The 12,384-nt window shown below is 39.8% G+C and overlaps 1 protein-coding gene across 1 annotated transcript; it reads right to left on the bottom strand.

The window, feature by feature from the left end:
• Positions 1 to 9,126: 9,126 nt before the first annotated feature.
• avpr1aa (arginine vasopressin receptor 1Aa) lies at positions 9,127 to 11,619 on the bottom strand. The gene is made up of 2 exons (XM_069163193.1): positions 10,568 to 11,619; positions 9,127 to 9,787 (listed from the first exon to the last, which is right to left on the bottom strand). The coding sequence occupies exons 1-2, from the start codon at positions 11,514 to 11,516 to the stop codon at positions 9,504 to 9,506; spliced, it is 1,233 nt and encodes a 410-aa protein (XP_069019294.1). The 5' UTR covers positions 11,517 to 11,619; the 3' UTR covers positions 9,127 to 9,503.
• Between the last annotated feature and the right edge of the window lie 765 nt (positions 11,620 to 12,384).

The raw sequence follows: 12,384 nt of genomic DNA, 5'->3' as shown, positions 1-12,384 counted from the left end.
CCTGGTTTGACTTCCCAACACAGACGAGAAGTCCCGACGCCATAGCGCAGAACAAATAACTAAGACGGTGACAGTCGCTTCTGTTAGATACTGAAACATCCACTTAGAGGAACATATTGAGAGAAACACCTCATTTCTCTCCACAAGTGAAATTACTGTTCACAAATATGGCTTTTATAAAGACAGGGTCGAGATTCCTCTGACCTGCATGCATGAGCAGGGAAAACTACAGCACTGACACTTCATTAATCATTGTCCACAGAGATAATTTAACCTGCTATTGGTATCCAGGCAACAACCTCTGCTATGAAGGCATCACTCTGCACTCATGTTCTGGTGGCTGAATTGTGCATCAGTCACTTGTGGCTCCAATAAGGAAGCAAATTTTTCTGTGAGATAAACTCATCTAAACGCTTCATTATAAAAACTACATTGTTTAACATTTTTCAGAAATGCACAAAAATGTTTTTACAGCATGTTTTCTGAGTGACTGGATGAAGGTCGGCAGCCTCTCATCTCACGTCTCTGACTCTGTCTTTGATTCCTACCTTTGTAAGTTCACACAGCAAGTCTGTCATCTATATGCAGCCTTGATACGATGCCATACTGTGATCCCACCGCACATCAGAGCACCTGTTTGATTAAAAAAAGGCCACATTTCCTCTTCATGGAGAAATGAGACTGAAAGGTCAGTCAGTGAATGCAACAAGTTGTGTGAGTTTGTAATGAAAAGCCGGAAAACAAAATTGTTGTGCTTAAGAGAAAGTATTAAACTTTTAAAGCAGGTCATGTTTTTTTTTGTAAACTCATAATAACTGGGGGTAAGCAGGTAAAGTTCGACCTAAGTTCTGGTGGTGATCAAGGGAAGGTCACATCACTTAAAGGCATCAGTCATGTTTAATTGAAGTGGGCGACTTACAGTAAATGTTCTAAAAAAAAAAAACCTTGAAGATGTTGGAAATAAAATGCTTGTCCAACAATTTCGGTAATTTTCTAATCACTCACAAACACAAACACACACACACACACACACACACACACACAACACACACACACACACACACACACACACACACACACACACACACACACACACTTCCCGTATTTGTGTATACAGGAAAGACAGTGTGAAATTCTCTCTCATTCTTTGTCATTCTTTATTGGTTGTGTGTTCAAAAGTCAATGTCCTTATCCCCATATTTGACCAATTATCACATTTTGGCCCTACACAGATGCCCCGGCGGCTACATTTACCTGCATGCACGACATTCGGAGGACCTGTGTATCAGACCAAGATGAACAAAAAAGTTACATTGCACCATTATGTCAACTCAACAGGAAGTCCGCCATTTTGAATTTAGTTGCCATTTTTGGCAATTCACACGTGTTGTAATTTAATGAACTCCTCCAACAGATTTTGTCGGACCGACTTGAAAAATTTAGCCTGTGCACTCTTAACATGTTTGGAATTAAAAGTTATCAAAATAATTTGTTTTTGTAGATTGGTGTGCCCGTGGCGTGGCGGCCAAAAAGTGATAGAAAAGTCATACTACAGCATGTCGTCCAAAAAGTGACCCAAAAATTAATTTTGGGTCACTTTTTGCTATAGTATGATTTTTTTTTTTTTTTTTAAATAATTTGGACAACATGCTATAGTATCATTTAAAAAAAATGTTATGACAGAGGGGGCTCAAACCCCAAACTTTTACACTGAGGCAACAGTGCTAACTACTGCACCACCAATCTCCCCAGGAGATATTCTGCATTGTGACAAATCTTTGGCTCACCGCAACCTATAACTCCACCAACCACAAATATTCATTCAAATGCGACCAAAATTGCGTTGAGTTACTGAAAAGCGCTGGATCCCCGACGTGCAGCGTGCGAGGGCCCGCATATCACTGCTTGCAGTTTTAATTAGGGCCCAGGCACCAATGGTGTGAAAGCCCTATTGTTATTCGTAAAGTTATTATTCTTTTTTTCCTGAAAGTTTAATTGAATTTTGGAGGCTTTATCATATTCAAACAGTCATGAAAGGTTTTACACACATCTCTCCTGGTGAAAAATTTCGGATTCTAGTTGAGTCTCGAGTGGGCGTGGCCAAATGTCTCGCTAGCGCCCCCTAAAGAGATGCCACGAAATCCGGTGGACACGTGTATCACACCGAGACATACAAAAAAGTTACATTGCAACTCGACAGGAAGTCCGCCATTTTGAATTTAGTCGCCATTTTGGGCGATTCGCACATGTACTTTAACGAACTCCTCCAACAGATTTTGTCGGACCGAGTTGAAATTTTTTCTGTGCAGTTAACATTAAAAGTTATCAAAATAATTTGTTTTCGTCGATACGTGTGCCCGTAGCATGGCGGCCATTTTGAGGGTCTCGCCATGAAACTACAAGTTGCTTTAAATCTTATGTACATGGACCGACCTTCTCCAAACATCACAGGTATGATAACAGCCCCGCCCTGAAGACCCCTGTGGGGTAATATTCGCTCATAGTCATAGCGCCCCCTGGTGGCAACTGGAAATTACACTTTTCATACTTTCACATGCTCCATCGAGCTGGTTGATCACATGAACCTAAAGTCGGGATCAGAATAGCTGAAACATGTGGTTGATGATATATTGAGAAATTCGTTCGACTTTGTCAATGGGCATCGTCGTGACGATGCGGCAAAGTTTGATGTCTTGCCGTGACACAGGAAGTTGATGTTTAAGGTCAAAGGATGCTTGAAACCTCACGAAACGTGTCACATACATCCGGTGTGCTGAGACCATACATCTGATGTGTTTTGCGAGTGGGCGTGACCAAACGGCTCGCCGGCGCCCCCTAAGCTGCAGCTCCTGCACCTAGTTTCACCTACATGCACCAAATTTGTTGGACACGTGTATCACACTCAGATGTACCGAAAAGTCTCTCGGCATCATGAATTTGTTTTCGTCGATCGGTGTGCCCGTGGCGTGGTGGCCATTTTGAGCATCTCGCCATGACGCTACAAGTGACTGTAACTTTTACGTACATATCCCGATCTTCCTCAAACATTACATCTTTGATAACAGTCAACTCCTTGAAGACACCTGTATGGTAATATTCGCTCATAGTCATAGCGCCCTCTGCTGGAGATAGGAAACGAGACAAAAAAAAAAAATGCAACTTTAAGCGGGGAAATGCGGGTCCTTAGGCGGTGCACGTCAGGGAGCCGGTGTCGTGGAGACCACGTGCAGCGTGCGAGGGCCCACATATCACTGCTTGCAGTTTACATTTTTTTGTTGTTACCAGAATATTCCTCTTGGAGAGTAGAGTAACATTCACTAAAAACATTTCAAAAACACTTTAAGAAGGTTACTAGAAACATTTGAATAATGTTTGTTTCGAGAGCATAACTAGAAAATAGAAACATAGTAACTGGGAACATTTAAAAAAAAAAAAGAAAAAAAAAGAGGATGTTTTTGGAGTATTTTATCCAGCCTTGAAGAAAAACACTTTGGGAAAAAAAAAAAAAAACAGGGCTTTCCCTACTGTTGTAAGGCTTAAGACATTTTATTATCACAACTCTTATCTTATGTTGTAGCCGTGAACTTCTTTAGCAAGTTTTGCCTGTAACCTTTTTGAATGTTTATCATCTGCGCTCACTTTTCCAAATTTTAGGAAGATTTTACACAGTTATGGTAATAGTAATTAAATGAAAGGCATATTTTTGGATGGAAAATGTAAAAGTACAATTTTCTTGAGGGAAGACCCCAAAACCCTTCACCAATTACATACACTGATGTATTTCTCAAACTTAGGGAAAACATTACTAGAACATTGCATGATATTCTCACAGCATTTTTACAACAATACTTTTCTAGCATGCTTCCTATTGCGCAAATTTTCCCAACACTACCATGCATGTTAACAACAACACATTCAGAGCACTCATCATTTGCAGTCTTCTGTTGCAAAATATTTCTAGTGTGGTGTGTTTAATATAGCTTTACTGCTTACTTGTTGTTCAAAGGATTGCTTTTTGTTTGATAGTATTTTTATTTCCCTTTAGTGCAAAGGGAATTCAGTTTACGTATCAAGATATGGTGAGGGAAAAGGAAAGAATGCCTTCACTATAATCAAAGGTCATGAACTTGATTAGGATTTGAATTCCCTTGCACTGTCTTTTGAGGGCCTCAGCAACAAATACCAGGAATAAAATACTTTATGAGGAAACAATAAATTATAGGCCCTGTGCTGACCCAAGAGGTCTGCTGACAGATGAGGCTGAAAGTAGACAATAGTTGTACAGCTGTGCAGTCTCTGTGAAGCTTGGTGACAGTGTAATTGAAAAAAAAAAAGGGCACTGTAAGTCTTTCAAGCTTTCAGTAGAGATCAACGTTACAGAAGAAGAAGTTACACTGCGACAGTTATCAGGGCACCACTATGAATATGAAGTGATTCTTGCTTCTTTGTTGGCAGTTTTCTTTCTGTTATTCCAGTCTGCCAGGATGTGAAGTGTGAAGTCCAGGACAATGATGTTTAATCATCTTCCAAATTTTGTGTACTGGCATTTTTTACCTGTTTGCATGAATCAAATGACCCCGAAATAGGAATGTGTGTTAGCTTCAAGGACACTAGAAGGAGAACAATGGAGCAGGAAGAGCAAGGCTGTATGTAATGGAGGCAGATACGCTGAGAAGGCCTCATCTCATCTAACACATCTGATAAGATTACTGACAGAACCTCCTCTATCAAAGACTTGTTCATGTCTGCTCCACAAAGGCACACCTCTGGTTGGCTATGTTATCAATGACCAAGTCCAGATGAATGAAGCCAAAAAACTGCACATCCCCTCAAATAGCTAAAAATGAACACCTGCCAGAATGGAAACTTTGTAAACACTTGCCTGACTTTTTTTTTTTTTTTTTTTTTTTTTTTTTTTAAATCTGTTTCGTTTACACTGGCAATTTCTGCATCAGGTTGAGGAAAGGCTGGGGTGTCAGGTGGAGGGAAGCCAGCTGTGGACACAATTGTTAACAGAAAACAAGACTTGTTTCCCATAAGGAAAATATGGTGGAAGTTGTTTTCTAAGAAAGGAAGTGTCTATCTTCTTGGCATTAGTCCCACACTTGGCAGGATCATGATGTTTTTCTAGGCTGCAGGGTCATTAAGTATTCTTACAGCCAGTTCTATATGATGAGCAGGCTTTTGTTTTTCCACTGAAAGATAGTGAAGGGTTTGTCAAGAAACAGCAAACTGGAATCTGATTTCATGCCTAAGAGATGTTTGAGTGAAAAACGTGTTAAGTGTTTCCTCCAAGGTGACCCAGGAAAGAAAATGACCTTCTTATGCATGTGCAGCTCACATCTCTGCCGAATACTGCTTCATTCAAACCTTTCGCTGACATCCTTCCACCTCTGTTTCTCCCTGAGGTATCGATTCATAAAACACACAAAGGGTATGATGGTATTTATGTCTGTTCCTCCTTACAGGCCTCTGCTGGAGCCATTAATTTTTCTTACTTGATTCATCTCACGAGCAGCTCAGTATTAAGAGACTAAAGTGAAATTGATTTTCTGATCAATTTTATCCAAGTTATCCAAGTGCAAAAGAAACCAATGACGAAACTGATCAATTGCAGAGTGTTCACGCATTTTATTTCAGAGTCAAAAATCTAATGAAAGAAATGTGTCTGTTTTTGTTGACATAAAATCCACTTTTAGGTAAAAAAGAGACTCTTTCATGCCCATGCTACTATTTTTACAGCCCTTGAAATAAGACCGGCCTGTTTTTTGGCTCCCTGAGTTGGAGCTTCAGAGTCTCTGGAGAAACTCAGCCACTATACCTTCTGAGGTATTTCCTCCGTCTAGACTCTGAAAAGCTGGCCATGCTAACATGATCAGGACTTCAGGTCATCAGTCACAGGCATACTTCATGACTGACATGTCTAATGAGATGCAGAGCGCGCGCTATCCTTGGAATTTGAGGTACATCCATCATAACTACAGCAATTCTCTTTTCATACCGCATTAAAAAAAAGAGCCGGTAGCTGCATGATCTTATGTGATACCTGTTGGGATTGACTGATGCTTAATATTTTATTCTCCTTTTTATTGCTGACAAGGACCCCCACCATGCTATATGGCAGGTCTCGACTCATTCTGCACTATCTGAAGGACTCATATAACACCCTGCAGACATTCCCCTCAAAGATCAATTGAACCATATCTCAAAAACCCATAAGGGTTGGGAGGTGAGGGAAAATCTGAAAATGGTCATTATCAACACTCATTCTGAGTGATGTAGATACCATACTTGTTCCAAATGCTAATATGACATGTGGCTGGTAAACTAATCCTTCACTAAACTCTTTAAAATGTTCAGATGAGTAACTAATACAATAAAGAAGCTGATATTTTGCTGGATGAGGTAATATAACTACAGTATTCCATTACACAGTTATCATTTTATTAGAAGTGTGTCGGCAGGAAACAGAATAATGTAATAATTCTGGTAAAGTAATCCTTCACTAAACTCTTTAAAATGTTCAGATGAGTAACTAATACAATAAAGAAGCTGATATTTTGCTGGGTGAGGTAATATAACTACATTATTCCATTACACAGTTATCATTTTATTAGAAGTGTGTCGGCAGGAAACAGAAAAACTTAATAACATAATTTCTTATGCAGTTGAGCAATATTATTATCATTAAACAGTCAAATGAAATTGGACTCCAGATGGAATTGAATAGACAGTTAAAGGTTCACCTCAGTTTAATTAAAGACAAATATTTGTTCAACTCTTACCTCTACTGTATTGAGCTGTTTAATCTGATTTTTGCTTTTTTTGCCTCGACTTTAAGCTATGTGTCTTGGCAGCCCATTATTATGCCAAAGTGTGTCTGCAAGAAGATACCGTGTTAGTCATGTTTTCCCTCCCCAGCTGTGATAAGTACACACATGTATGAGCAGGGTTGAAGAAGAAGTGATGTGATGAGGTACCAAGAGTGATAAAGTCCAAGTAGGAGGGAGGTCGGGGATTAGACAGACTAAACACAAGACTTCCACCCAGACAACTGGTGCTGGAGTAGATGAACATTTAAAAGTCAACATGTAAATTATTTACACAATGTAATGTATTTAACTTGATGGATATAATGTAAAATGACTTATTCCTAACAGTAAATTGCGACTGCGTCACAAATAAACCAACCCATGATCTTTTTTTAAACCTCACCACAAGGTGCCTAAACCACTTGTGGTTTTTTTTCACGCCCAGGCGAGGCAAAATGTGACACTGACATGGTATCCTCTGGTGGACTGATGGGTATATTAAATGCATTATGATTTCACATTGATCTTGAATATTGCTAGAATTTTATCTGAGGTGCTCGAGACTAACCTGGTGTTACCACACTATTGCTCACGGCTTCTCATATTTAATGTGCATACTGGAGAGTGGTATTGATCGTCTCACCTAAGTCTCTGCAAGAAAACAAATGAAACTGTATTGACTGAAAAGTTTAGTTATTTCTCGGAATTCTCTAAAATTGTATAAACTTGAAAGGCAAAATTCAGTTTTGCTGTTATTTGTTTTTGTTTTGTTTGTTCCAAACATGAGGGGAACTGACCTTTAACTGTATTGATGTATTAATCAATTAATATGACACAAGGTACCAACATTTCTATTGTAGCGTTTACATTATTAGAGGCTTTTACATTATCTGTCAATATGTTTTAAGGTCTCCGGGGTGGACAACTTTGACAAGAAGCTTTTTATTAAAAGAACTTCATCTTCACGCTATTTTCATCTGAGTCATACTGTTGCAAAATCCCAAAGCTTGGCAGGTTTTAAGTGCTTAGTTTGGCCGCAGATATAAGTTCAAAATTGCTAAATTTTCAGCAAAAACAACACATCAATTTCTGTGGTTGTGGAGCAACTGCTTGAAGCATAAACAAAGAAATCTTCAATGTCACGATTGGGGCAAGACAGGACACACGGCCAGTGTTGTGTTCAGAACATCGATATGTATTTTTCAACATAAATTTGTAGGATATTTACAGTTGTAGATTCTTTTCAGTGTGCACAAACATTACAGAGCAAGAGAACTCATGTTGACCAAATTTACATATGTTACTCATATTTACAGATATTTTAGTGCCTTTTATGTACAAATATATGATAAACTTGGATAGAAATCAATATACATAGGTACATAGTACACATACATCAACATTTATCTATATATACAGTCTTGATACAATATACATGTCCTTTTGTGGCTTCTCATTGTAGTCTGACAACCATTATGGTGTTGTACATCACATTAAAGTGCAGGAAATTGTCTTTGTCTGGAGCGCAAATGAAGCCAAAACACAAAGCCCCCAATGATGCAGGATGTCGGACAAAAAAAATCAGTAAGTATGCGCTGACGTGTTGTGTGTGGAATGTGTGAGCTTCTTCCCAACATTTTGTGCAAGCCATGGGAACAGCGGGAAGGTATCAACCAACAGAGGTCAAAGTCACTTTATCAAAGACCCCCCTGCACGCCATCTGTGTGTGTTTGTGGGTGAACGTTCTGCTGTTTTCAAGGGGATCCCATTTACCTCTGCTGAACAAAAATGAAAGCAATCTTTTTGGGATCCACTATAAGGACTGACTGCTGCAACATGAAGCAATCCCTTCACTAAATTACAAAAACATGGATGTCTGCAAGGACCTGATTCATGAATATAGCCCCACATCCATTATGGTTTTTATGTCCTTTTATTTTACTTTTATGTGTTAGGTCAAAGGAAATGTCTGGATCAGATTTTATAAACCACTGAAATGTGGTTCAAAGAAAAACAACAAGATGGAAAATTAAACACAAAGTATGAGGTGACTGCCATGGTTACTTAGAGACGCGCGGTCTGGAAGAGCTGTTTTCAGCACCACACACCTCCTGGCTGCTATATAAGTTTTATCTTTATAAACACTCGAACAGGAAAGGGTGTTCAGCGGCACTGCAGGGAGGCAACACCACCAGCAGAAGCATCAGGATTCCTGGAAAACTGCTTTCTCTTAAAAGAACCCAAAAGAACCCCAGTTGGGGGGGGTCTAATAAACTTGAGTGCTGCTTGACTACTTAGGGCTGTCATAACCTTGAGTTTTCAAGGACTATGACTAATTTGAAGAGAATGATTTAAAAACAAAGTTATCAGTGTGCACTTTGCTGCTGAACCTTGTTCCTCAATGTTTTTATAATATTTTTGTTGAGTTTATGTAAAAAAGAACATGTATGCACATATAATCCAGCCAAAAAGCCACAGGTAATGTTTCCATATTTTGTGTTTTTGTTGCAAATTTTCAACCTCCTCTACGTCTCTTTACTCTGTTGCATGATTTAGTTGCAAAACGCTTTTTTTTTTTTTTTTTTTTTTTTCCTATAATCTTCAAGTCTGAGGGACATTTCAATCCCTCTCAGTCATGGCCAAAGTTAAAATGACTCTGCTCGTATATGTTGATGCCACTGTCAGACGTGTTTACTCAGCCTGAATTGAGGACTTGGGAGAATTATCTAACTCTCTCCAGTTGCCAGTGCTGCCCGTAGGGCTCCGATTGGTCATCTTAGTGAGCAGTGTTGTCCTGCGGAGGCTGCTGTCTGAGTCTTCTTTCTTGAAGTTGGTGTTTATTTTGTGCCAGCAAGAGAAGCAGTGCAGAAAATCCTGGAGGAGGTGACCGCTGAAGATCATGTATATCCACGGGTTACAGCAGCTGTTGAGACTGGCAAGGAGTGCAGACAGAGTTACTGCTGTGTTCTCAGAATCTAGAGAACAGAGAGAGGAAAGAGGAAAAGGATGATTAATCTGCAAACCATCTGGTACAGGCCAGGCTGCAGAACTGCCTGTCTATCTCAGTTCCTCTGATGTTTGAAGGGAGATTCTAATGTTTCTTTAAAGAAAAGAAAATCTGCCAAATACACAAGTTTGTAAAAATAAGTGTGGTTTTCCTGATAGAGTGAAGTTATCTGCCTGCCAGGTGCTTTGACCTTCTCTCAAGATCATAGTTCAAAATAGGGAAGTAACGGTCACTGACACAAAACAGAAGACAAACTACTGTTTTGAGGTAAAAAAAAAAAAAAATGTAGACAGAATATAAGATTGAAGTTGGTGTTAAGTGAAATGTAAACATGTTTCACAGATGATGAGTTTAAAATTCTGGTGGGTTGTTTATTATTTGAATATGGGGGTTATGATATCAGAGCACCTGATATTTTCTTGTAACTTGTTACAAGAGTGTTTCCTGTGAAAGATTCCCAGTGCTGCACTATACTATATGAAGTGACATGTAAACAACAAATTAGAGTAAACGAATTTATTTTGTGGATTCTATTTACATTTGTTCTATTCACACACATTTGTGGTTTTGCTCGAAAAATACGTTCGTGCCTAAAGGCTGTGCGCATTTGGATATTTCTTTGCGCATTTTTTTTTTTTTAAAGGGCTGCCTCCGTGTTTCTATTCTCTGGCTGTTATCACATCATTACTAAAGCAGTGCAAGTTTAAAGTTAAGAAAATATTAACATCTGAATTTCTTCAGCACTCACCTGCCCACTGGAAGTTTTCATCCCACACAGACCACATCTGCACGATGAAGAACGGAGCCCAGCAGACAATGTACGCCAGAACAATCACAAAAGTCATTTTAACGGTCCTCAGTTTGGCTCTCGATATAGTTGTGACACTGCTGACTGAATTCTTCCCAATCAGCCCGTTCTTACTCGCAGCACCAGCCATCGTTTTCCTCTTCTTGTACTTGATATTTTTCCATATGCTGTGACAGATGAACCCGTAGCACATCATGAGAATGACCACAGGCACGAGGAAGATGCCCACCGTTATCCAGGTGATGTACGCCTTGGCGCCCCAGGGCTCGACAAAGTGCGCCCAGCAGTCGTAAACGTCCGAGCCGTTCTTAATCTCGCTCAGGGAGAAGATGAAGTACTGCGGGGTGCTGAGCACCAGGCTGCACATCCACGTGGAAATGATCATGATGTGTGAGCGCTGGGTGGGCTGCTGGAGGGTTTTCAAAGGGTGGCAGATGGCGATGTAACGGTCCAGGGTCATCATCACCATCATGTAGGTGGATGCAAACATACCCATCACCTGGAGGTGCTTCACTATCCTGCAGAGAAAGTCTGGACCGTAGAAACGGTAGGTGATTTCCCAGCAGAGCTGCGGCAGCACCTGAAAGAAGGCGACCACTAGGTCAGCCAGGCTCAGGTGTTTGATGAATAGGTGCATCCGCGACATCTTCTTCTTTGTGTTGTACATCGCCAACAAGACGCTCACGTTCCCAATCACAGCAACCACGAAGGTGATGCTCAGGACCATGATCTCAATTTGGGCCACCTCCTCGTTTCTCGCGAACGGATCGGATCCATTCGGGGGAACGGTGCTGTTTCCAAGTGTTCCCTTCATTAGGTCATTAGTGAGACTGAAAATTAGAGATTGATTGTCTCCGCTCAGGAGCAGCACATGGTCAGGAGTGTGCATGGCACTGCCCCTCTGTGCGCCCTAGCAGATACATTACATTACAGAGAGGCTGTGAAGTGCCTCTCCATTCCGTATATGGAGCTACTTGATGCCTACCCGTTGCTCTCTGACTTGAAACTCCTGTCGGGGCTTTTTAAACTCGAATCGAATTTCAGACCGTGTGTGCGTAAAGCGGATGCACTGCAAAAAACAAGACACACAACTGTTTTTCAGTATGGTCATACGTTTGAAGACACATTTTTCCTCTAAAACCATAATTATGAGATAAACAATGAACACTTTAAATTAAACTATATCCAGTGAAAATTAATGTGATAAGAAGTATTTTCTTGAAACTGTGTGTTGGATCAAGATGCGTAAAAACAATTAAAAAGGCCTTGAAGTGTTGCTTTTCTTCTTTCTGGATTTGTTTTAGGATGTTCTCTTTTTAAAAAATATTTACCTAGTTTAAAGTTCAAATAACATTCAGTGACTTGTGCGATATGGTGCTTGAGTATTTTTTGCAGTGCAGCAAACCCTTCGTTAAGCTTTACAACCTCCACATCACCACAGGCTACCCACTGCCGCCACATGAAAGCAGTTTTGTGGGCATTAAAAAGTCACACAAGACAGAGCTGCAGCGGTGAGTTGAGCAATGCAAAATTAAAGTGAGCAGTTTATAAATATTTGAATTTCTGTGTAAAGAAACAGTCATATGAATATGATTATACAAATTACATATTCCTGTCTAATAAACTTAAGTGGAAACAATCCTCTTAATAAGGTTTGTACAAAGTAAACTGAACATATTTGGCATTTTCTAATGTGATTTTATACTTTACTTTAGTAGGAATGCATTGACCATCAGACTGGAATGTTGTTTGCGTTT

The sequence above is a fragment of the Embiotoca jacksoni genome, unplaced genomic scaffold (genome assembly GCF_022577435.1).
Source record: "Embiotoca jacksoni isolate LCO1_2020_lvr unplaced genomic scaffold, fEmbJac1.0.p SCAF_3, whole genome shotgun sequence".
In the NCBI taxonomy this organism is placed as follows: Eukaryota; Metazoa; Chordata; class Actinopteri; family Embiotocidae; genus Embiotoca; species Embiotoca jacksoni.
The sequence above is the reverse complement of the archived record's forward strand: the minus strand, read 5'-3'. Positions and strand labels throughout refer to the sequence as shown.